Source organism: Sceloporus occidentalis, unplaced genomic scaffold, assembly GCF_023333645.1.
Source record: "Sceloporus occidentalis isolate IW3139 unplaced genomic scaffold, rSceOcc1.0.p SCAF_7, whole genome shotgun sequence".
NCBI lineage: Eukaryota > Metazoa > Chordata > Lepidosauria > Squamata > Phrynosomatidae > Sceloporus > Sceloporus occidentalis.
The window spans coordinates 25,573,574-25,596,056 of record NW_028316987.1 but is presented as its reverse complement, the minus strand read 5'-3'; the positions used below and the strand labels follow the sequence as shown (position 1 = coordinate 25,596,056).

The following is a 22,483-nucleotide window of genomic DNA, read 5'->3' as shown; positions in this document are numbered from 1 at the left end:
AACTCATCTTGTTTCCCAGTCTCTTTGCCTTGGTGTATAGACATCTGAAGCCTTGTTTCTTCTCATGTATTAATAATTTATTGTCAGTTTTACTGTGATTCTCTCTCTTATTTTTTCCTCTAGAATTCCCATTCTTGTGTTTAGAGCATGCCATTAGACTGATGTTTCATTATCTTCTCAAACCCCCAGGATTCAAATTAAAGGCCACTTGACCTGACTTGCCATGCTACTACAAAATACATCCTTTCTGGTCTTCATGAGATGCAGTCCATCTGTAGCCAGTAGTTAGCTGTCCAAGAAGTGAAGACCATGGTCCCAGAAGCCTAGGGTTGCCATTTGTCCTGAAAAACCACGAAAGTCCCGATTTTAAGCATGTCCTGTCTGGTTCAAGCTTCATGTCCCACTTCCAGTGAGGGGAGGCAGAGGCACTGAAACTGTAAAATACTTTGCACCAATGGATAGTGCAAAACTGTAAAAAAAAAACCTTTGCACTAATTGATGGGAACAAGGGGAACACTAGTACTCAAGGGATGCCCAAATATCTAAAGTGCTACATCTGCAGAGAAGCAGAGAAAGGAAGTGAACTACATCTCCCAGCAGCCCCTACCCACGCTGCCCTCCCTTCCCACAGCCGCCGCCAGTCGGCCAGGCTCCCCTTGGTGCCAGGACACCTCACACTCCAGCCCTCACCAGCAGCAGCCTTGAGTTCAGATGAGGTGCTTCCTCTTCTGCCGCTGGGCAATGGCCAGGAGGGAGGAAAGGGGAACCCACCCGGCATGTAGTCCCCCAGCCAGGGCCTGGCCTCAGTGTCATCCCCCCCACCCCCACCCCATGGCCTTCTGTGGAAATAGAGCTGGCCAGCCTGAGCCTGGTGGGGCCATTCCTCTCTTCTCAGCGGTGGACCTGGAGGGCCTGTACCAGAACTGGGGTCTCCAAAGTCCCCTTCCTCTTTTGGTGAAGCGAGTGGGCCTTCTTTGGGGAGGAGGAGCTGCAGCCCAGGGCTCTGGGACCGCAAGAGACCCCTGGCTGCCTCTGTGATGGCAGAGGCCAAGGAAGGCCACTCTCAGATGTCCACGGTGGCCCTCCACGATCCTTTCCAGATCTGAGCCCCCACCCTCCCTAGGGCTAAACCAAAGGATGCTGAGGACCAGGACAGCAGGAGCTCCAAGGAAGGACCTACCTGCCTGTCTCTGGCATTTGTTTGGGAAGGAAGCCATGCCCTACTTTTCAGGGCATGTCCTACATTTCAACCTTCAGTCCCAGAAGAATGTCAAAATCTCCTCTGTTTTAAGCATGACTGAAAAGCATGAATTTATATTAATGTTTTTGGCTTTTAGTTGGTCGTGTCCTCCATTTTTTTCTTTAATGCCTCACATTTTGTACCAGTTTTGTGGAAGAGAATTATGGCAACCCTACAGGAGAAAAACCTCTCCTGGCTACAATATCTATGTAGACAGGCATTCAGTTTTAATATCTTCATGTCCAGTGTCACACAATATGCTTCACTGGTAGAACTGTCAAGAATACCACCTGAGCCTCAAAACCCTTCCGCTTCCAGATATAGGATTCTATTCTTCTAAACAGGTGAAAGAAAGATGAAGAAAGGAGAAGGGAGAGAAGAGTGATAATAAAAGTTAGGTATGTAGTTGAAGGTGTGTTGAAGGTAGAGGGAGAGAGGTGTAGAGTAGAATTGTGTGAAAGAGAGGGAAAGGTTGGGAAGAGGAAGAAAGGATAAGAAGATGGAAAAGAAAGAGAAAGGAGGTAGTAGAAGGTATGAGGAAAGAAGGCTTAAAGTATAAAGGAGGGAGGAGATGAAAGAAGAAGATGGAAGATGGAAGAAGAGTATGAAGACGGAGGGGGGGGAAGAAAAGAAGAAAAGGAAAGTGTTAGTGTGTTGTATGTTTGATCCACTTTTTATTGCTTGTATGTCTGCTTCCTTAGATAAATAAAAAATAAAAATAAAACCCTCCATCTTCCTGTCCAAAGCTTCTTAGTCTGAGATTATCTGCTCAAAAGATGTTCAGTGTCACTGGTATCCACGTGAATAATGGGAAAATGGTACCTATCCATATCCTGAATGTGTTTTCACAAGTTGTCAGCAACATCCTGAATGCATGCACTAAGAAGACAGGACACTTCCCAATCCATCTTGTCAGCCTTGTATAAAGGTGCTTCTGTACCTCTGAGCAATGAATTCCCGACCACTAGCACCTTTCTTTTCTTCTTGTTGCAGTTGGCAGCTACCATGACTCCTTCCAGGGCATGTGGTATCCCTTCTTGCTGGTATCCTGTTAGATCATCTTCACTGCTGCTATTCTTGAGAAGATGTAGGTAGTGATGGTTAGTTGGAGAGGTTGTTAATCCCTTCTGTATGGTTTGCTTCTGACAGTGATTGTCCTCCAGGGTGTTTTTGCTCACTATTCCAGCCCTCTAAATCACGAAACCAATTCCGAAGAGATGGGATAAATAAAAAAACCTATCCACAAATACACATTTAAAATCCTTCACATACACCATCTCTGGTATAATCCATAGCTACATTGTGTTCCCTAGCTATAGATGTTGGATCCTAGTGAACACAAAGGCCTAAATTGAACAATAACTTACTGGCTAGATCTATGGAAACTTGATAGGTCAACACTAATATAAGAGCCCCTGATTTTATGGGTCTATTCCAGTTGGGATATAAATACATGCAACTTAATTACAGCTAAAATAAATTCTGTAGAACACCAGAGGGAAACTTGTAGCTGAGTTCCAAATTACAAATTCCTAATTGCTAGCAGTAGCGTCACTATGGTTGGTGTCACCCGGTGCGGTAACTCATGGTGTCACCCCCCACCATTGACCTCCTTCCATATCACACCATGCAGAATCCTTAGTAATGTTTTTTGCACCAATGTTACTCATAAATCATAATTCCCATAGATCACTGAATCTAATGGTAATAGTTGTGACATAAAATTATACCTTTAAATTACAATTTCGTACACACGGCCTAAATGTATTTACATATGCATACTTTCATGTGGTTAAAGTGAAAATTTGGTAAAATGTGATGTTTTTAAAGAAAACCTTTAAAATTAAAATTTTTGAAAGTTCTGAAATTTTAAATTTTATTTTTTTAAAAAAAGTAAATAAAATATGGGGCCTCTCCTTTCTCATGCCACTGAGCCTCACCCCACTCACCCTGACTCTTACAATATTTTGTACTGGAACAGGCAAATACTGCAGCTAATTTCTACCAAAAGGCAGATGTTTGAAGAGCAGTGGTGTCACATACTGTACCCCCTAGATTGTCACCTGGTGCAGTCTGAACCCTCTGCACTCCCCTAGTGACACCACTGATTCCAAGCAAGCAACTGGTCTCATTTTGGTTATGGAGTCTAAACACACATACATACATGCACACACAAAATGTTGACCAGACTGTATTATTTCAGATGTATGAAAGTACAAAACAAAGCCATGTAGTTACAAATGTAAAAGTAATACTTCTGTCAAGGATCTGGCTAAGAACGATCTTGAGTCAACCATCAGCTATAATTGGTCCTGTTGGCAAAATTTCCAGTGGCAAAGCTATAAAAAGAAATCCTCCCTCCCCTCTAGTCTCATGGCTTTCGAGGTGAATGAGTATTAATGCAGGTGCTGGAGACATAGGGCCAGATCTATACAGGAAGGGATGACATTTGTGGGGATCATCTCTCCAAGGAGGAGTCCTCATAAGGGAGACTGGGGGGGGGGGGGGCGGTGTCAAGGCTTCAGCCTACCTTAGAAACTAGCATGCCTGTTCCACAGCCTGATAAAGAAAGGCAAGTCCTGATGTGCCCAATGTGCCCCCTCTCCAGTAGCCAGCATTCAGGTTGCACAGTACCTGGTTTCTAATTACTGCATATTATTTACTAAGGCGAGATGTAATTCTTTTGCTTCAGAATAGCTTTATGGTAGATATGCTTTAGGTATTTTATTTATTTGCTTATGCAAATCGTTTATGTATTTTATGTAATTGCTTATGTAATTCTGTTTAATCTTTAATGATGGTTGTATTTAAGTTAAGGGATGAGGGATGGAATTTTAGTCTGTATACCTTATGTAGTGTTTAGGTATTTTTGTGTAAATCATTTATGCATTTTATGTGTTTTTAAGTAATTTTATAAACCACTTTGATCTTGTTAGAAAGGCAGTATATAAATAAATTTATTATTATTATTATTATTATTATTATTATTATTATTATTATTATTATTATTACACTGGGCTACCCACTTCTTTGAGATTTTATCCTTGTAGTTCACAGGAGGCTGAACCTATGTTGCTTGTTTTATTATCTTGCATTTTTTTTTTATAATTGTGGTAACAAATAGTTGATCTCTCCTTTATTAAGTCATCTGCCTGGCTGATAGGATGTTACGTTAAAGTTCTTAGATAATAGATGTTCTAATGTAACTCTTGTCATTTGCCAAGTTTCCTGTCCTTGGTAATTAAGATTAGAGAGATCCTAAAATTGGCCAGATTATCAAAAGGTTTTTAAGGGGGTTTTATGGAATGCTAAACTGTATCTTATTTGATATTGTACAGTTTGGGGTTTGGGGTTTATTTGCATTGATGGGTCTATGAACAGTAATAATAAATACTACTACTGCTACTACAATACCCTACTACATCATTTCATAAAGATGTTGTAAATTGTTTCTGATGAATGGTGTGGACTATGTCATTCCAAAAGCCTGATTATGTATTATTGCTGCCCTACCACAGCAAGGGCTGTGGGTACAACCTATGCCTGATTTTGTTTGATGCTGAGATTCTCAAGAACCTGAATTCTTTATCCAAATTCTATTATTTTACTACACTTGCACAAAAAAATATTCTGCCAGAGATAACCTCTGACAAACAGGTATTAACTATCATTAATGTTCAACTGTGTCTCAAACTGCACCCAAATATTATTGATCTATAATATGAATACTAGGGTGGAATTCAGATTTGAACTAACTGGAAAACCTTTCATAATGACAGCATACCATGTTCATTATAAGGAGGCCTGCAGTTTTCACTTACTGTCCTCTCCAATGCTATCTAAAATGACCATCATTATTTCCACATGTGCAGTATGTTACACAACACAGCTGTTATTTTAAGTGCACATTAGAATTAGCAGAATTTGAGAGACAACCTGTAAAGTTAAGGCTTTAACACTATACAAAAAAAGCACAAATACTTAAAGTGCTGAAAAATATGAGTCCCACAGAGATAAATGGGATTGACTGCTTAGTTAAAAATGTTGGAAAATCTAAACAGATAAAAAGAACAACTAGATTTTAATACATGTATTTTAAAATGGACCCTTCAGAAATATAGAATTCTAGAAACCATTATGTTCATATATATTCCTAACATTGTACATTCCCCATTTTGCTTGAAGCAGCTCTATAAAGTAGCATTGGTTCCATGCTAAAGGGCATTTTGGTAGGCAAGGGCGCTTCTCCATTAAACATGGCTGAAATTATTATCTCTGTATGGAGAGGTGCAAACCCCTTGTGAAGCCACTGAAGCTGGAGGGACCTTGCTGACTTTTTCCTGATCAGCTTGGCTGTAAGAGAGTGGGGGGACCAAAACACGTATTCCCTTGCTTTAGAGATTGTTGGTTCTCTGCTGATATCAGATGGAGAAAAGCAGTGATCCCTGTGTAGATTTTCGAAGACTGTTGGAAACTAGCACCTCTATCACTTTCCAATGGTCTACAACAGGCAGCGATGGGACTTTTGTAACCCTGATTTGTGGGTCAGGGAGAAGAAACATATGCCCCAACCCAAACAAGACCAGATGTGGTCTTTGGGGCCAAAGAAGATTGTGCACTTCACTTAGTTTTCAAGCACAGGATACCATCTTACTTCATTTAGATTAAAAGTACTGTCCAGTCTAATCCAGTCAATTTTCTAGTTTTGCTTTCATTGGTTGCTGAAAATAGTCCATTGCTCTGTCATATGACTAAGTTATTTCTTTGGTGGAAGAACATTTTGTTCATAGTGACCAGGGTTTACAATGTTGCCAGCAGGCTCATATCTGGCCACCACGAAAGTAGAACCATCACTTGCTGCTGCTTTTCCAACGCCCATCTTTTTTGTGTTCTTCCAAACCATTGCTGTGAAGTGTCCTGAAAGAAAAAAACCATACAGAATATATTAGGATACACCGAGGAAGATGAAACACATATCAAATTATTAGTTTCAGGAGAACAGGGGAGGTCAACTGTGCAAGGTTAAGAGGCTGCATTAGACCCCCAAGAAATCTTGCAGGACCGCACCTCCCCCATTGCACCCACTTGTACCCCCCCCCCCAAAAAAAAACTTCTTTGTGCCTTTATGCCTTCTAGGTGACAAGGAGGACATTTTCATCATGCTTTGGAATCTTCTTCATCCATTTTAAGTCCCAGAGAGGTCCTTTAAAAACAACTGCAAGTGAACAGAAGTCACTTCCTGAGTTTTTTAAGATAAAAAACTGTTTTGTGGCCTAACTTAAATATTTTATTAAATGCTCCAACTGCTACCTTATTAAGCCACAAGACATAACAAAACTAAATATACATATGAACAGAACAGAAATCCATAAAATTGTAACAAATATATAACAAGCAAGTGGATGTTGGTTGCCCTACTGGAGGAGGAGAAGGTGAATCAGCTCGAAGACCATGTACCTACACTTTGACCTATCAAGGAGAATGATGTCTTTTAGAAAAGAGTGAAGCAAACTCTTCTGGAAATGAAAAAAAAATGGACCACAAGGGCCATCCAGTCCAACCCCTGCCATGCAGGAAATCTCAATCAAAGCATCCCCGACAGGTGGCCATCCAGCCTCTGCTTAAAAACCTCCAAAGAAGGAGACTCCACGACACTCTGAGGGAGTGTGCTCCACTGTCGAACAGCCCTTACTGTCAGGAAATTCCTCCTAATGTTGAGGTGAAATCTCTTTTCCTGTAGCTTGCATCCATTGCTCCGGGTCTTGTTCTCTGGAGCAGCATAAAACAAGCTTGCTCCCTCCTCAATATGACATCCCTTCAAATATTTACACAGGGCTATCTTATCACCTCTTAATCTTCTTTTCTCCAGGCTAAACATCCCCAACTCCCTAAGTCGTTCCTCATAGGGCATGGTTTCCAGACTTTCACCATTTTAGTCACCCTCCTTTGGACACACTCCAGTTTCTCACCATCCCTTTTAAATTATGGTGCCCAGAATTGGACACAATATTCCAGGTGGGGCCTGACCAAAGCAGAATATAGTGTCACTATTACTTCTCTTGATCTAGACACTATACTTTTATTGATATAGCCTAAAATTGCATTAGCCTTTTTAGCTGCTGTGTCGCACTGTTCACTCATGTTCAACTTGTGGTCTACTTGGACTCCTAGATCCCTTTCACACGTAGTTTCATTCAGCCAGGTGTCCCCCATCCTATATCTGTGCATTTTATTTTTCTGCCCTAAGTGCAGTACCTTATATTTCTCCATGTTGAATTTATGGCGCTTTACTGAAAAGCGCCATCATTTTCTGTGCTGAGGAGCCTCAGTGGCCAAACCGTGCAGCTCCTCCGCACAGCAAAAAGAAGCCGCAAAAAGCGGCTTCTTTTTGCGGCGCGCTAATGATGCCGCAAGGTGCCAATGGCACACTTGCGGCATCATTACCGTACGGAGATGTGCGGACGCTAAGCGTCCACTACATCAAAATGGTGGCACCTATGTAGAATGGGCGCCGCCATTTTGTATGCACTCGGCGCGTACTAGAGTTAGGGGCATCTGGAAAGGATGCCCCTTCCTAACCCTAGTACGTGCCGAACACGTACTAGGGTGCCCTTGCTGAACGGGCCTCATTTTGTTAGCTTTGGCCCAGCTTTCAAGTCTATTCAGGTCATTTTTAATTTTGATCCTGTCCTCGGGAGTATTAGCTATTCATCCTAATTTGGTGCCATCTGCAAATTTGATAAGTATGCTCCCAATTCTGTCATCCAGGTCATTGATAAAGATATTGAATAACACTGGGCCCAGAACAGAGCCCTATGGGACCCCACTGGTCACTTCTCTCCAGGATAAAAAGGTGTCATTGTTGAACACCCTTTGGGTTCGGCTGGTCAACCAGTTACAAATCCATGTAACAATTACTTTGTCTAGCCCACATTTTACAAGCTTGTTTGCAAGAATGTCATGGGAAACCTTGTCATAGGCCTTACTGAAATCAAGATATACTATATCCACACCATTCCCTTCATCTACCAGGCTAGTAATTTTATCAAAGAAAGAGATTAGATTTGTCTGACATGACTTGTTTAATGATCTGCTCTAGAATCTTTCCTGGTATAGATGTCAGACTAACTGGACAAAAATTGTTGGGATCCTCTTTTTTCCCCCTTTTTGAAGATGGGGACAACGTTTGCCCTCCTCCAGTCTGCTGGGATTTCTCCTATTTTCCAGGAGTTTTCAAAAATTATTGCCAATGGCTCCGATATTACATTTGCCAGTTCTTTTAATACCCTTGGATGTAGTTCATCTGGTCTTGGAGACTTAAATTCATTTAGATTAACAAGGGCCCGTTCCGCACAGGTGTTAAGTACGTCCCCAAGACGTACTAGTGTTAGCAAAGTGTGTGCTTTACGCATGCCCCTAACCCTAGTACGTCCTGGGGACGTACAAAATGGTGGCACCCGTTCTACACGGCCGCCGCCATCTTGACGTAGCGGCGCTAATGACATCATGAGTGCGCCATTGGCACCTTGCGGCATCATTAGCACGCCGCCACAAGAAGCACCTTTTTGGCGCTTCTCTTTTTCGGTGCCAGGGAGCCTCGCGGTTTGGCTTCTGGGGCTCCTCGGCGCCGCTAATGATGGTGGCGGCAGACCGCAGCTTTCAGGTGGTCTGTAACGCGCCAAGGTATTCCTCTACTATCTCTTTATTTATTCTGTACTCAAATTCCCCTAATCTGTCCTCTGCTCCATTATCATCAGGTTGAGCACCCATTTCCTTTTTTAAGAAGACTGAGGCAAAGAAGGTGTTGAGTAATTCTGCCTTTTCTCTGTCCCCTGTTAGCAGTTTGCCATCTTCTCCATGCAGTGGCCCTACTATTTCCTTCTTCTTCCTTGTGCTGCGGACATATCCAAAAAAGCCCTTTTTATTGTTTTTAACCAGCTTATCCAGATGCTGGTGAAATTACATAGTTTTGCTGCTATGAGCTTGGGGTTCTTCCAACCAAAACCAAGGCCAACGCCAGGGAGGGGGTTCTCCTGGGAACATGGTTGGATGGTGTACTTTAAAAAAACTTATGCACATCTTTGCTATTGCATAGCCACAGTAGACAGCATCGTTAAATACTCATGTCATCGGTATGACAAAAGTGCACAGGATCTGCTTGAATTGTTGGAGCTGGGGGTTAGGGGTCATTTTTTCCTCTTTCCCAAGAAATAAAACCACAACAGACTCTGCTCCCATGTTGGTGCAAACTAAAGCTCTTGCACACATATTATATTGCATTTATACCCTAACATTTAAATCCATGGGTGCTTCTTGGCTGTGAGATTATGACTCCTCCCAAGGCTAACCTATCCCAGGGATTCTTGCTAAGGATTTTTCTAAGAGGCTTGCCATTGCCATCCTCCGAGGCTGATGGGGGGGGGGGGGGAGATTTGCCCAAACAGTGTGATGTAAATGCGTACCATTTGATTGACACTCAGTTGTTTTAAAAACCAAGAATGATTGAAATAGATACAAATGGTAATGTGAACTTCATCAGGGTTAAATTACCACAGAGAGATTCGATCAGAGTAAATGTAGTATAAACTTTGATTCTCTATTGCATCACCGAATCTCCCCAGATCTACTTGGCACAAAAACACTAGTGTGAATGAGCCCTTGGTCTCCTCTGAGTCAAGAATGTTGCCACCTACCATCAGTTTGATGTCAAAATCTGAGCAGCATACTTTTTTCCTTTATTCAGTCACCACAATCTCTGTACAAAAAACATAATTTTTCAAATATTCTGGAAAGCCAGAATATGCTGTCTGCAAATAAGCAAAGCATAGATCATACTTGCCTGTCCCAGAGGAAAATCCTGGACTCTGGAAATTGTAATTGTTTATTTCACTATACCATCTTTCAGCTACTTCACTCCCTGCAAGATAAATGAAAACATGCTGTGGTATTACAGTGGACAGAATGGACTTTCCAAAAACATTCGTAGTGTGAAGTTGAAGGCTTTCATGGCCGGCATCCATAGTTTTTGTGTGGGTATTTGGGGCTATGAGGCATTCTCTGAAGATGCCAGCCACAGATGCAGGTGAAACATCAGGAAGAAACTCTTCTAGAACACATAGCCCGAAATACTCCCCCCCCAAAAAAAACATTCATAGTGTATTTGCCTTTTCCAAGGACTGTTGCCTTTAGATTATCAAAATTCTTTCTAACCTTGCTAGAACTAATATTTAGAATAGAGAGGCTTTCACATCTTTTTAAACAGCAAATGATAAGCTTTTTTTTGAAAGGAAGTAAATTGGAGAAATAATTATTTGACCAGATTATACTTTGGGGAAAAAGAAGTACCTACACATGGTGAATGCTTCCCTTGTTATTGAAAATAAGCAAAGATTCAGTTCATACTAAACAGCTGTTTACAGTGCTTGGATGCCATGCTCTTTTTGATTCATAGGATCATAGAGTTGGGAGAAACCACAAGGGCCATCCAGTCTAACCCCCCTGCCATGCAGGAAATCTCAATCAAAGCATGGATTCCTGGATGTATTGCATCTGGCAGTTTACACACAGTTTACTCCTCGAAGGCATCCAACTCCATCTTGGCCTCTGAGAGGGAGAGAAGAGTGGGCCAATGCCATCAGGCCTCCCTTAAAGGAACTGTGCCCTCCCCGAAGGCATCCAACTCCATCTTGGCCTCTGAGGGGGAGAGAAGGGTGGGCCAATGCCATCAGGCCTCCCTTAAAGGAACTGCGCCCTCCCCGAAGGCATCCAACTCCATCTTGGCCTCTGAGGGGGAGAGAAGGGTGGGCCAATGCCATCATTGGAGGTCCCACCCCCTTTTTCCTCCAAGGACTGTGTGGTTGGGGCTGCTGCTACGGCCGGATGGCTCTCTGGGCTCGGGTATCTGCTTGCGCAACTGCGCACCGTCCCAGAGATGCCGCCTACGGACATTAACATCTCGGCGTCTGTGCAACTGCGCAGTTGTGTAACATCTTGGAGGTAGATGGGTTGGGTTCCTGCTAGCTGTACAGTTGTAGTGATTGATTGTTTGTATCCTTCTCTGCTACTGTGTTGTGTGCTGAGGGGGAGGGGAGAGTTGGATATTGGATGTATGTGTATGCATGTATCAGCTAGTACTATGGGTTTTTTATTTTTATTAACTGTGTTTTATCTGTATTATTGTAATATTGTATTTTGCATTACTGTTATGGTTGTATTGAACTTTGTTACTTGCTTTGTTGTTGTATATGCATATGTATGCTGTAAACCGCTTTGATCGTAGGAAAAGCGGTATATAAATAAATCATATTATTATTATTATTATTATTATTATTATTAAATAACTCTCAAAGAAGTAGCTATATTAGTCTCTTTCAGTATAAAAAGGAGGAAGGGAGGAGGGGGGAGGAATGTAGCGATGCCTAGGAGACAAACTGGTTTTTATTTTAGCATGAGCTTTCATGCAACCACTTCTTCAGATGCAATACACACTTACATCCAGGCCTCAGGATGTAAAACATATTCACACAGTTGTGGAAGTGGGGTGGAATGTAATAGGTTCCACAAAGATGCCACAAATCATGATTCTTGCTCTAAATTTTCATAGGGCTAGGAACAGTGATACAGGTCTTCACTGGTCCACTCCCCCAACTGTGTATGCTTTAAATCCTGAGGCCTGGAGATCACTCTGTACTACATCTGAAGAAGCAGGTCCATGAAAGTTCATGCTAAAATAAAAACTAGTTAGTCTTAAAGGTGCTGCTACATTCCTTCCCCCCCGCTCCTTTTTATACTGAAAAACTCTGTTTGCCCTAGCAGTGGGAGTGTTTTGCTTTGCTTTGTTTTCTTGTCCTCTCCATACGTCATTTTCATTACATCACAGTGGCTTTATGTCATAATGTCGTTGCAGCTATCTTTGGCTAGCGGTCCCAGCCTAGTCCCTTCAGTGGTGTGAAGATATTGGGGCACATGGGTTCTGTAAGCAAAGGCAGGGGCCATGTCACCTGGTATAGTCTAAACTTACCTGACTGATTATAAGAAGCCCATGCTAGATTTTCTCCACATTTTCCACTGCTAGATTCAGGACTGTGTTTGAGGATTCTTGTACTAGCAAGTGCTTCTGAATACCTTGATTAACCAAAAAAAACCCAACAACATTTATTCCAAACTGTAAGCAGACATTTAGCTTTATGTGCATGCAAAATGATCTGGCAAACACACATAAAATAAAATATATGTTAAAGCTGAAAGAATCTTGTAAAAAGGACAAACGGGAATAGTGCAATACCCTTCCAGACAACTACTTCAGTTATAAGAGAGAAGCTTAAACATGGCCTTCAATTCTCCCTTAAGGCCTGCTGGATTTGCTCTCCCTCAGACCCAGCAACTGAAGGGAAATAGTTCTTTCCAGATGTTCATTCTTCTGCTCAGTCTTCTGCTTGCACCTTATTACATATAATGTAGCAGCCATAACAATCTTGGGAGAGTTCCCTGGTGTATCTTGAGATTTCTTGGGCGGAAGGCAAGGTTGTGCCACCACTGCCACAGCAACAAGGCTGCAGACAGTTCACTCTCTTACTCAAATGTAACTCTGGATGTTTCAAAGTTTTACCCATGAGTTCCAGCCACACTGTTTTAATCTGTGTAGGGGATGCTGTTTATCTACCTTCAGAGTTTTACACCTGAGCTTCTCAGTACAGCTGCACGATTCCCCATTTACACGATTCTCTATCCTTATGGTCCAACAAGGTGCAACTGTTACTAATGTAACTTGTAACTCAAATATTCTAATGTAGTATCAGCAATTCATATTACCCTAAAGGTGGCTGGTTTTTTTGCTTTTACTCAGAAGCATTTTGATAGATGCTACCTTACAGACAGGTCATTTTGTGTCTCTATTCCTCTTATAAGCAATGGCACCATTGCAAAAAGCAATTGTTATCTTGACATGGACATCTTAACAATGCAGCACCAACTTACAAGGAATGTCACTTGCTATTTGAAGAAAAAGGTCCATGAGGAGGTGACTATCCAACCCAAGTTCTCCAATAACAACTAAAGAAATATCTGTACTCACTGCTGTGCTTCCCTGCTTAACTTTTTGCAGAGCTTTAGAGAAGGAACCCCATGCTTCTTCCTGTAGTCATTGTGGGCTTTTAAGACTTCTTCTTCAAATTGTTTAGAAGCTAAAACAGTATAAAAACATTAACAACATGTGGTAATGTCTGCTGTTGATATTTTGACAAAACAGGGTCAAAATTTACACAGCAAAATCCTATACTCATTTTATGATTTGAAATAATAATAATAATAATAATAATAATAATAATATCAGTTTTACCAACTCACAGAAGACTCATTCCAAAGTATTTGTGTTTGAGATCACTTAAACTTGAGAGAAGGGGTGTATGTTGGCATTTCATATTGCAAAACAAAACAAACAAACAAATTGAAAAGCCAACACAAAGAGTCCAAAATATATTTGTTCAATTAAAAATGCAATTTAAAACCAAATCCACTCATTTTGAACAGAGTGTTCTAATAACCATGGCCTTGTTGGGCTCATCTCAATAACCAATGCAAAATCTGAGTATTGCCTACTCTGAGTTATTTTTTGCCTGTAACCCCTTGTTATTTACATCAGAAGTTAACAATTTACACCTCTTAAGTTTTTAAGTTATGGCTTTTATGGTCGTACTCATATTCTTTCCAGTTCCTTGATCACCAAAAATTCTATTCAAGAGATATTTTAAGGAGAAAGTGGGGTGACAGATGGTGGTCAGATCTTCATTTTTATTTGGTTAATACACATTACAGTCCCAAACACAAAGGATTTGACATTATCCCCCTCTTTAACTCAGCTGCATAAAGCATTGTTTCTCCTTTTTATTGTTATACACCACTATGCATCAAAAAGTTTTTTCAGGATTTCTTTTACTTTCAGATCTTCTTTATTATGGATTTCCTCGTTTTCTTTATTATGAATGAATGGCTGATTTCTTGGATTAACATTTTTCTCCAAATAGGAACAGAAATTTATTTTTCTGACAACCTATTTTCATTTTCATTCATCTTCATTCTCTCAGGGCTGTAAACCATACAAAGGTCATGCCTTTCTTGCAGAAAACAGGGTTACAGCAGGAGTAGCTAATAACCCAGAGGAGAGGATCAAAATTCAAAATTAATAGATTAGAAAGCTGAGCCAAAGCTAACAAAATGAATTTCAACACATAAAAATGTAAGGTTCTGCACTTAGGGCAGAAAAATGAAATGCACAAATATAGGATGGGGGACACCTGGCTTAACAATACATGTGAAAGAGATCTAGGAGATCTAGAAGACCACAAGTTGAACATGAGTTAACAGTGTGATGCGGCAGCTAAAATGTCCAATGCAATTCTAGGGTGCATCAATAGAAGTATAGTGTCTAACTCAAGGGAAGTAATAGTGCCACTGTATTCTGCTTTGGTCAGGCTTCACCTGGAATACTATGTCCAGTTCTGGGCATCACAATTCAAAAAGGATGTTGACAAGCTGGAGTGTGTCCAAATTATGGCAACTAAAATGGTGAAGGGTTTCGAAACCATGCCCTGTGAGGAGAGACCTAGGAAGCTGGGTATGTTTAGTCTGGAGAAGCAAAGGTTAAGATGTGATATGATAGCCCTGTTTAAATATTAGAAGGGATGTCATATTAAGGCTGGGGCAAGCTTGTTTTCTGCTGCTCCAGAGAATACGACCTGAAACAATGGATGCAAGCTACAGGAAAAGAGATTCCACCTCAACATTAGGAGGAACTTCCTGATAGTAAGAACTATTCGACAGTGGAACACACTCCCTTGCAGTGTGGTGGAGTCTCCTTCTATGGAAGCCTTTAAACAGAGGCTGGATGGCCATCTGTAAGGTATGCTTTGACTGAGAGTTCCTGCATGGTAGGGGGTTGGACTGGATGGCCCTTGTGGACTCTTCCAACTCTATGATTCTAGAAGACTAAAAAGGCTGTGAGAGAGTCTTCTCTGATGCATTCAGAGCATTCAGTGAAGCATTCTCTGAAGATGCTAACCACAGCTGCTGGCAAAACATTAGGAATAAACTCTTCTAGAGCACGGCCTCATAGTCCAAAACCCCCACAAAAAACTCTTCTCTCTCTTTCATTGCTTTGAAAAGGATAGATTCTTTATTACAGTCATAGACCAGCACAGATAAAAAGGAGATACAAAATAAAAGAAGGTGAAAACACAAGTTTAAAACTGTATTCAAAATACACTTTCAGATGACACAGCTCCAATATAGCAAGAGAAGACTGGTAGTAGTCTACTCCAGAGGTCACTGCTTGGCCAATTTTAACTGCAGCTGCACAAAATCTGGCAACACTATATATTGTATAAGGGTTTATTCTATTCTATTCATTGCTTTGGTGTTTTAGCTCTTTCAGCAGCTCTGTAGAAAACCCCTGAAAACTCTTGAGAACACTTTAGTAGTCTCCTTCCACACTATCTTCTTTCTTTGGAATTCACTCAACTGTTCCATAAGATCAAAAACTTGACTCTAATTGCAAGTCCCAACTAGAGTAGGCCTGCTGTGCCAAAAGGATTTACGTTTATATTGACTCACCATTCAATAATTGATTCAGTGGGTCAACTTTAGCTAGACTAACCAAAAAGATTTAGCCTAAAGTTACACTGAGACGAAGCAGATGGACAGGAAAAAAAGCACTCAAAGCAGTTTCTTCCGAGAGCGGGCTGAGACCACACTGACCACTCCCAAGGCAGTCGGCATGTACATGCCACAACCACATGGCATGGGAGAAATCTGTACTGCATGGTATTTTTTTAAAAAATTCCCCATCATCCATGCACACCATCGCATGAACACATCGCCAGCAACTGCCTGCTGCCTTAAATGCTGGCTGCCCCCTGTGTGCACACATTGCACCTACAATTCTCCACTGGGCCATGGCATAGGAGCAGAGATGTGCCCAGTGAAACACTGGCAATGCAAAATCATGGCACCCTACGTGCCCCCCTTCACCTCCCTTCATCCCATGCCCCATCATGGACTGTCTGGTTTGTGCTTGTTGTACTTATATCCATTGGAAGTGTCACTTTCACTTTTGTACATTGCCGCCCCATCTGCTTGGATATGCCAGCTCCATCCTTTTTAAATGCACACCTGCACCAGTGCATTTATACACAGCTATAGCGTTAGGGTTAGGATGGAGTGTTCTTTTGGGATAGGTCTTGTGTTGGGACGTTTATATGCATGGTCGAAGGTGAGCACTTTTTGTGCTAGAGCAGTTTATTTCCGCCTCTTTTTAGGCCAGCTTCCCCCACCCCCCACCTTAGTGTGGCACAGTTTCAGACTATTTTGGCTACATGCATCATCAAAACGCCACACCCACAAAGTGGCCTGAAACCGCTTCTTTTGGCCCATCTGTTTGACCTCACTGTGACCAAACCACTGCATTTCAAACTTCTTCCTGCCTTAATATGGTAATTTAAATTTATCCCTCTTGAAATTCATTTTATTAGTGTTACCCTAGGTTACCATTCTGTGGAGTATTAGCTAGCTTCCCTAATTTAGTGTCACCTTCAAATTTGATAAGTGTGCCTCTGTTCCATCTTCCAAATTGTTTATGAAGATATTGAACAACACTAGGCCCAGGGCAAAACTCTGAGACGCTCCAAAGTCTCTGCTCTCCAGGATAAAGACTTTGGTCAGTTAAGCTGTTACAAATCCACATAACAAAACATCATTTAGCTCAAACTTTACTAGCATAATAATACAGTGCTACCTCGGGTTACGAAATTAATTCGTTCCGCGGCTCCGTTCGTAACCTGATACATTTCGCAACCCGAAAAGGCTTTCCGTTAGCGCTGGAAAGCCGCTAGCCGCGCTTCGCATTTGAATTTCGCGCCGAAACGCGCCGAAATGAATTTCGTAACCCGAAAAATAGTTCGTAACCCGGAACAGTTTTTTCCAATCTAACTTTTTCGTACCCCGGAAATTTCGTAACGCGATCAATTCGTATCCCGGGGTACCACTGTACTTCATTAAAAGGCTTACTGAAATCAAGATACTGTATATTATATGCACAGCATTCCCTTGATCTAATAAGCTTATAACTATGTCCAAAAAAGAGACAAGATTAGCCTGACATGACTTGTTTTTGAGAAACACATGCTCGATCTTCATAATTTGTTCACAAATTGCCTGCTTAACAATCTGTTCAAGAACTTCTCCTGGTATTGATGTGAAGCTGACTGACTGGTAGTAGCTGCAGTCCTCTTTTCACATTTTTTTGAAAATAGGGACCAATTTATTGTCTTCCAGTCTGCTAAGACCTCTCCTGTTCTCCAAGAATGTTCAAAGATGATCAGCAGTAGCTTTGAGATTTTATCTGCCATTTCTCATTAGATACAATTCATCAGGCCCTGGAGACCTGAAATAATTTAGAATAGCTAGGGAAACTGCACCAGCTTTGGTTATCCAGTGCTGCAACTCTTTCTTGCATCATTTCTTCCATTTGCATCAGTTTGAACACATTTTCTGTTTGGGAGAAGACTGGAATAATGTAGGGGCTGAATAGTTTTGCCTTCTCTGTGTTCAATTATCATTTCACCATCGTCTCCACACAGTGGCCCTATCATTTTCTTGTCCTTCTTGAAGTTTTGAGTAATATCATCTTCCATCAAAAAACCCCTTTTTATTATTTATTATCGCAAGAGGGACTATTTAGGAAATGGTCCAAAAATTCAAAATGGCTAACATACCAGGACTTGATAGTAAAGGATAACTCAGGCTGTAGAAAAATGAAAACATTGCAAGAAATTAATAAGAAGGGATATGAGTTGCATTGGTTCACCTACTCTCAGATTCAGAATAAATTTGTTGAAGATTCGAAGAAAGAAGGGATAGATACATTTAAAAACGACTTAGATATTATTTTCCAGAAACAAGACAAAAAGAAATTAAGTAAGCTTTACAAAATTCTACTCAAAAGAGATACAGAAATGGAGGTAATTAAAGCTAATATGATTAGTTGGGCGCAAGATTTTGGTTATATGCTAGAACTTGAGAATTGGGAAAAATCATGGACAAGAACACAAAAATTTTCGGCTTGTTATAATCTGAAGGAAAATTATATGAAGATCTACAGCAGATGGTATCTTACTCCCGTAAAACTTAAGAGAATGTTTAATTTGCAGGAGGACAAATGTTGGAGGTGTAATAAGGATAGAGGGACTATGCTTCATATATGGTGGTCCTGTGAAATTATTGGAGAATTCTGGGAGAAAATCCATAAGGCAATTCAGGATATATTCAGGATTAAGTTTAATAAGGTGCCTGAGATTTATCTTCTGAATATGATGTCGGCCATGAAAATCCCTAAGGAAAACGAAATATGGAAAATACTGCTTTACCTAATTACGGCGGCTAGATTAGAAATAGCAGCAAATTGGAAAAAATCTGAGCCTCCTAATATTGAGAATTGGCTACGAAGAATTCATGAAATGAAAAAAATGGACAAACTCTCACACGAAGTTAAAAACAGAAATATCACTCTTCATGAAAAGAGTTGGCGTCCGTCCGGTCGTGACTTATTGGAATGATATATGGGTAATCAACTCAGAGTTGTTCTAGGATTTTGTAAGTTATCTAGATGAAATTAAGAAAGTGTAAGGACCCTATTGCTTGAAAAAATTGAATATATACAAGGGACTCTATTACAATAGAATGCTAATGAATGGTGTCTCTCTAATCTGTAAATGGTAATTTGCTTTTGTTTGTCTATTTTTTTTCTATATATATATATATATATATATATATACACATATATATGTATGCTCTTTTGAAGACTGTATGAAATCAAGGTAAAATTAATAAAAAAAAAACAAACCCTTTTTATTATTTTTAACCTCTCTAGCAAACCTGAGCTCTTTGAGAGCTTTATGTTTTCTGACTTTCCCCCTATCAGTACTGACTATTTGTTTGTGTTCCTCTTTGGGGGTTTCCTCCTTTTTCTATTTCTTACAAATCTCAACTTGTCTGAAAGTTCTTTATAAACCCATTGGTATTTTCAGACATCTCTCATTTCTCTTTTCCATTGGAATTGTTTGTAATTGTGCTTTCAATTATTTGTTGTTTTTTAAAGAACTCCCATCTATTGCAAACTCCCTTCTCTTTGTGCATTTCTAACTATGGGATCTCAGTCAGTAGTCCTTAAGCTTACCAATGACCAGCTTCTTAAAATCCAGAGCTTGCATACAACTACATTTGACCTCACCTTTCCCCTGTACAACCCCAAGAGGACACAGTCATTGCCACATAGGGATCACAGTTGGTTGCGATCAGGTCCAAGATAGATGATACCCTTATTACCTCCTCCTGCATAACTCAGTTTAAAGCCTTCTTGATTAGGCATCTAGAAAATACAGTTTTACCAACCTTTGTGAGGTATAACCTCTTGGCAAATGTACCTTGTCATGAAAGCTCCTTACAATGGCCCCAAAAGCCAAATCTTTCCTGAGAGCACCATTTGCAGAGCCAGTCATTCACTTCTACTATTCTTTATCTTCCTGGGTCATGTCCTTCAGTAGGAAAGGGTAAAGAAATAACAACTTTTGCCCCAAGCTCCTTCAACTTTTTACCATAGGCTCATAATACCCTGAAATGTGTTGAAGGCTCTTGCAATACGATTTGTTTTCACATGGAAGAGAAAAAGAGGTATGCCTGGTGCAGTTGTCATTGTTCCTGCACCTCATCTTTGCTGGCGAAGGAGAGTTTGGAATCAGTTTTATAGCACCATCTTACACCATATTTCATGATAAGGCATCCCTTGTGTGTTGCCCTTCTAGCACATAAATTGTGAGTCAATGTAGCAGCTCTCTCACTATCCATGTTCAGTTATTCTATATAGGCAATGTCGCAGCATTCTGGGCCTCCATGTCAAACTTCCTTTGAAATGCCTCTTTTCCTTCTCCAGAGACAGAGAGAGCAACTATATAGAGAGCTAGTAGCTACTAGCTTCACACACACACACCCCAAAGCAGGTGAGTGACCCACTTCTGCTCAACAGAGGTCCAGTTCTCTTAAACCATGTATTTTGGCTGTGACAGAGTATACAAGCAAGGGAAAAAACACACACAAGCAATGAGCCAAAAATCAGTCCTTATGCAAAAGACACAAGCTCACCTTATTCTGTCTCTTCCCCCATCCCACAAAAAATGCAAGTTTTCCTCAGCCTGTTCCCCAAATTAATGTTTGAGAACACTCTTATCTCTATTTGTAACTGAAACTGGAGCTTCATACCAGAGTATTTCTTATTTTATATTTTATATAAAACATTTAGTAAAGTCTTTTCAATGTAGTAAGAGAGAGATATTTTTAATTTAAAAATACTGTAAATATGATGAACATATATATTTTAATTTGGAGTACTATAAATATATTCACTACATCATCTAGAAATAGACTTTCCACATCTGAGAATCACCTTGTAGATCTGCCACCAAACTATATTGTGCTAATGTGAAGTCGAAGGCTTTCATGGCCGGCATCCATAGTTTTTTGTGGGTTTTTTGGGCTATGTGGCCATATTCTAGAAGAGTTTATTCATAAACTCTTCCTTCTAGAACATGGCCACATAGCCCGAAAAAACCCACAAAAAACCTCTATTGTAATAATGTGGCCTAAATGTACAAAAATAAAATTAAATGTATATATACTTTTATATAAATATTTCAGATAAGCAGTGATTATCCCCTCCCTCCCACACAGAGACACTGAAAAACTTTCCTAACACATGGTAACCATCAACTGCTTAAATCACCAGACCAACATGCAAGGGGTGTTAACATTTCTTAAAGCTGCAAGTGTCCTAGTCATAAGAAACATTAGCATGACTAATTCACTTCCTCTCTTTGTACCCTCTGGAGCCTGAAAGGCATCCAAACAAAGTGAGTGTTTTGTCAGTTTCATAGTCTCAGCATGACAGTCTTCTCAGGCAATGGGGAAAAAAAGGAAACAGCTGGACTTTCCACCAAACATGGAAGTAGAAGTGAAAGCTGCTTGAAAATTGCAAGCTTCACAGGGGAAATGTTTGGTGATTTGGGGACCAACAATTCAGGGGCTGTAGAGACCATCCCTAAAGGGTGGCCTGTAGCCGCCTCTCTCTATGCTGTGGCCCCGAACTTGCCTTTCAGCAGCACAAAAAGAAGCCACAAAAAGCAGCTCCTTTCTGTGCCACGGAAAGAGTGCCACAGCTACTGGCACACATCTTTTCTGTGTTCCTTTGGCGCTGTGTCATGTAGATGCAGTGCCAGAGGAGCGACATGACACCGTGCATCATGTGGTGTGGCGCACGGTTTCACTCAGGTCTGAGGGTGGAGTCAGGGCATGCATCATGTGGACACCCCACCCCGACTCCACCCCCGGGCTGGCCTTAATGGCTGGTCTGTACAGCCCCTCAATGAAGATTTCTTCAGAAACAACCTTAACAAGACCACTCAGTTCACAAAATTGAGCTGTTCCAAACAATACAAGAAAGGAAGGTTCAGGAAAGGGCATTGTAGGCTATACTGCTAAGCATACAAAGTCCATGTCCTCAGGTCTTAGTAACTGAAATTGATTCTATAAAACTGGACAAAACAAAAAAAATGCCTCACAGAAGACTATTACTAACAGTGATATGAAGATTAATGTAAAGATGAGCAGTTTTATCCTCAATGAGTCTAGCAAACATGACACAGCAAACCTCTGAAATTTCTGGTACCTCAGTCCATGAGGGACAGATGTCACCATGTGGAATAGCTCTCACTGAGATAGTAAATGACATGATGAAGGCAGCAAAGTATACCTTTTCTGCTGCCCTCAACAGAACATGCTTAGTGTGCTAAGGCACTCTAAGGTATATGAGACTGGCCTCGCATTGTGCCATTTACATTCTGTCTGTTGTCCAGTGTGTACTATTGCTTGGAGCTCACTGGAGAAAGGAAACCAAGCTCTCTAGTATAGTACAGTGCACCTGTGTCATACGCGGGCACACTTTACACGACTTTCAGCATACGCTGAAAGCCGAATAGGGAAAAGAGGCAGTGTGTCCCATAGGGACAATTGAGGTGTGCGTGCACCACCATGTCACCACGCCACCGCGTGCACGAGCCCCATTCATTTAAATAGTGCTCAAGCATAGACGGTATTTGTTTTATGCAGGGGAGTCTGGAACGGATCTCCCGCGTAAACAAAGGG

The 22,483-nt window shown here is 40.9% G+C and overlaps 1 protein-coding gene across 1 annotated transcript in view; it reads right to left on the bottom strand.

Annotated features, from left to right (window-relative positions):
• Positions 1–3,106: 3,106 nt before the first annotated feature.
• The window catches only part of GLIPR2 (GLI pathogenesis related 2), a 28,381-nt gene continuing 9,004 nt past the window's right edge, over positions 3,107–22,483 (bottom strand). The window contains exons 2-5 of the mRNA XM_089532439.1: positions 13,314–13,422; positions 12,261–12,364; positions 10,080–10,157; positions 3,107–6,157 (exon numbers count right to left, since the gene is read on the bottom strand). Coding sequence (XP_089388565.1) covers positions 5,997–6,157; positions 10,080–10,157; positions 12,261–12,364; positions 13,314–13,422 — 452 coding nt within the window. The 3' untranslated portion in view covers positions 3,107–5,996. The remainder of the gene's footprint in view (positions 6,158–10,079; positions 10,158–12,260; positions 12,365–13,313; positions 13,423–22,483) is intronic.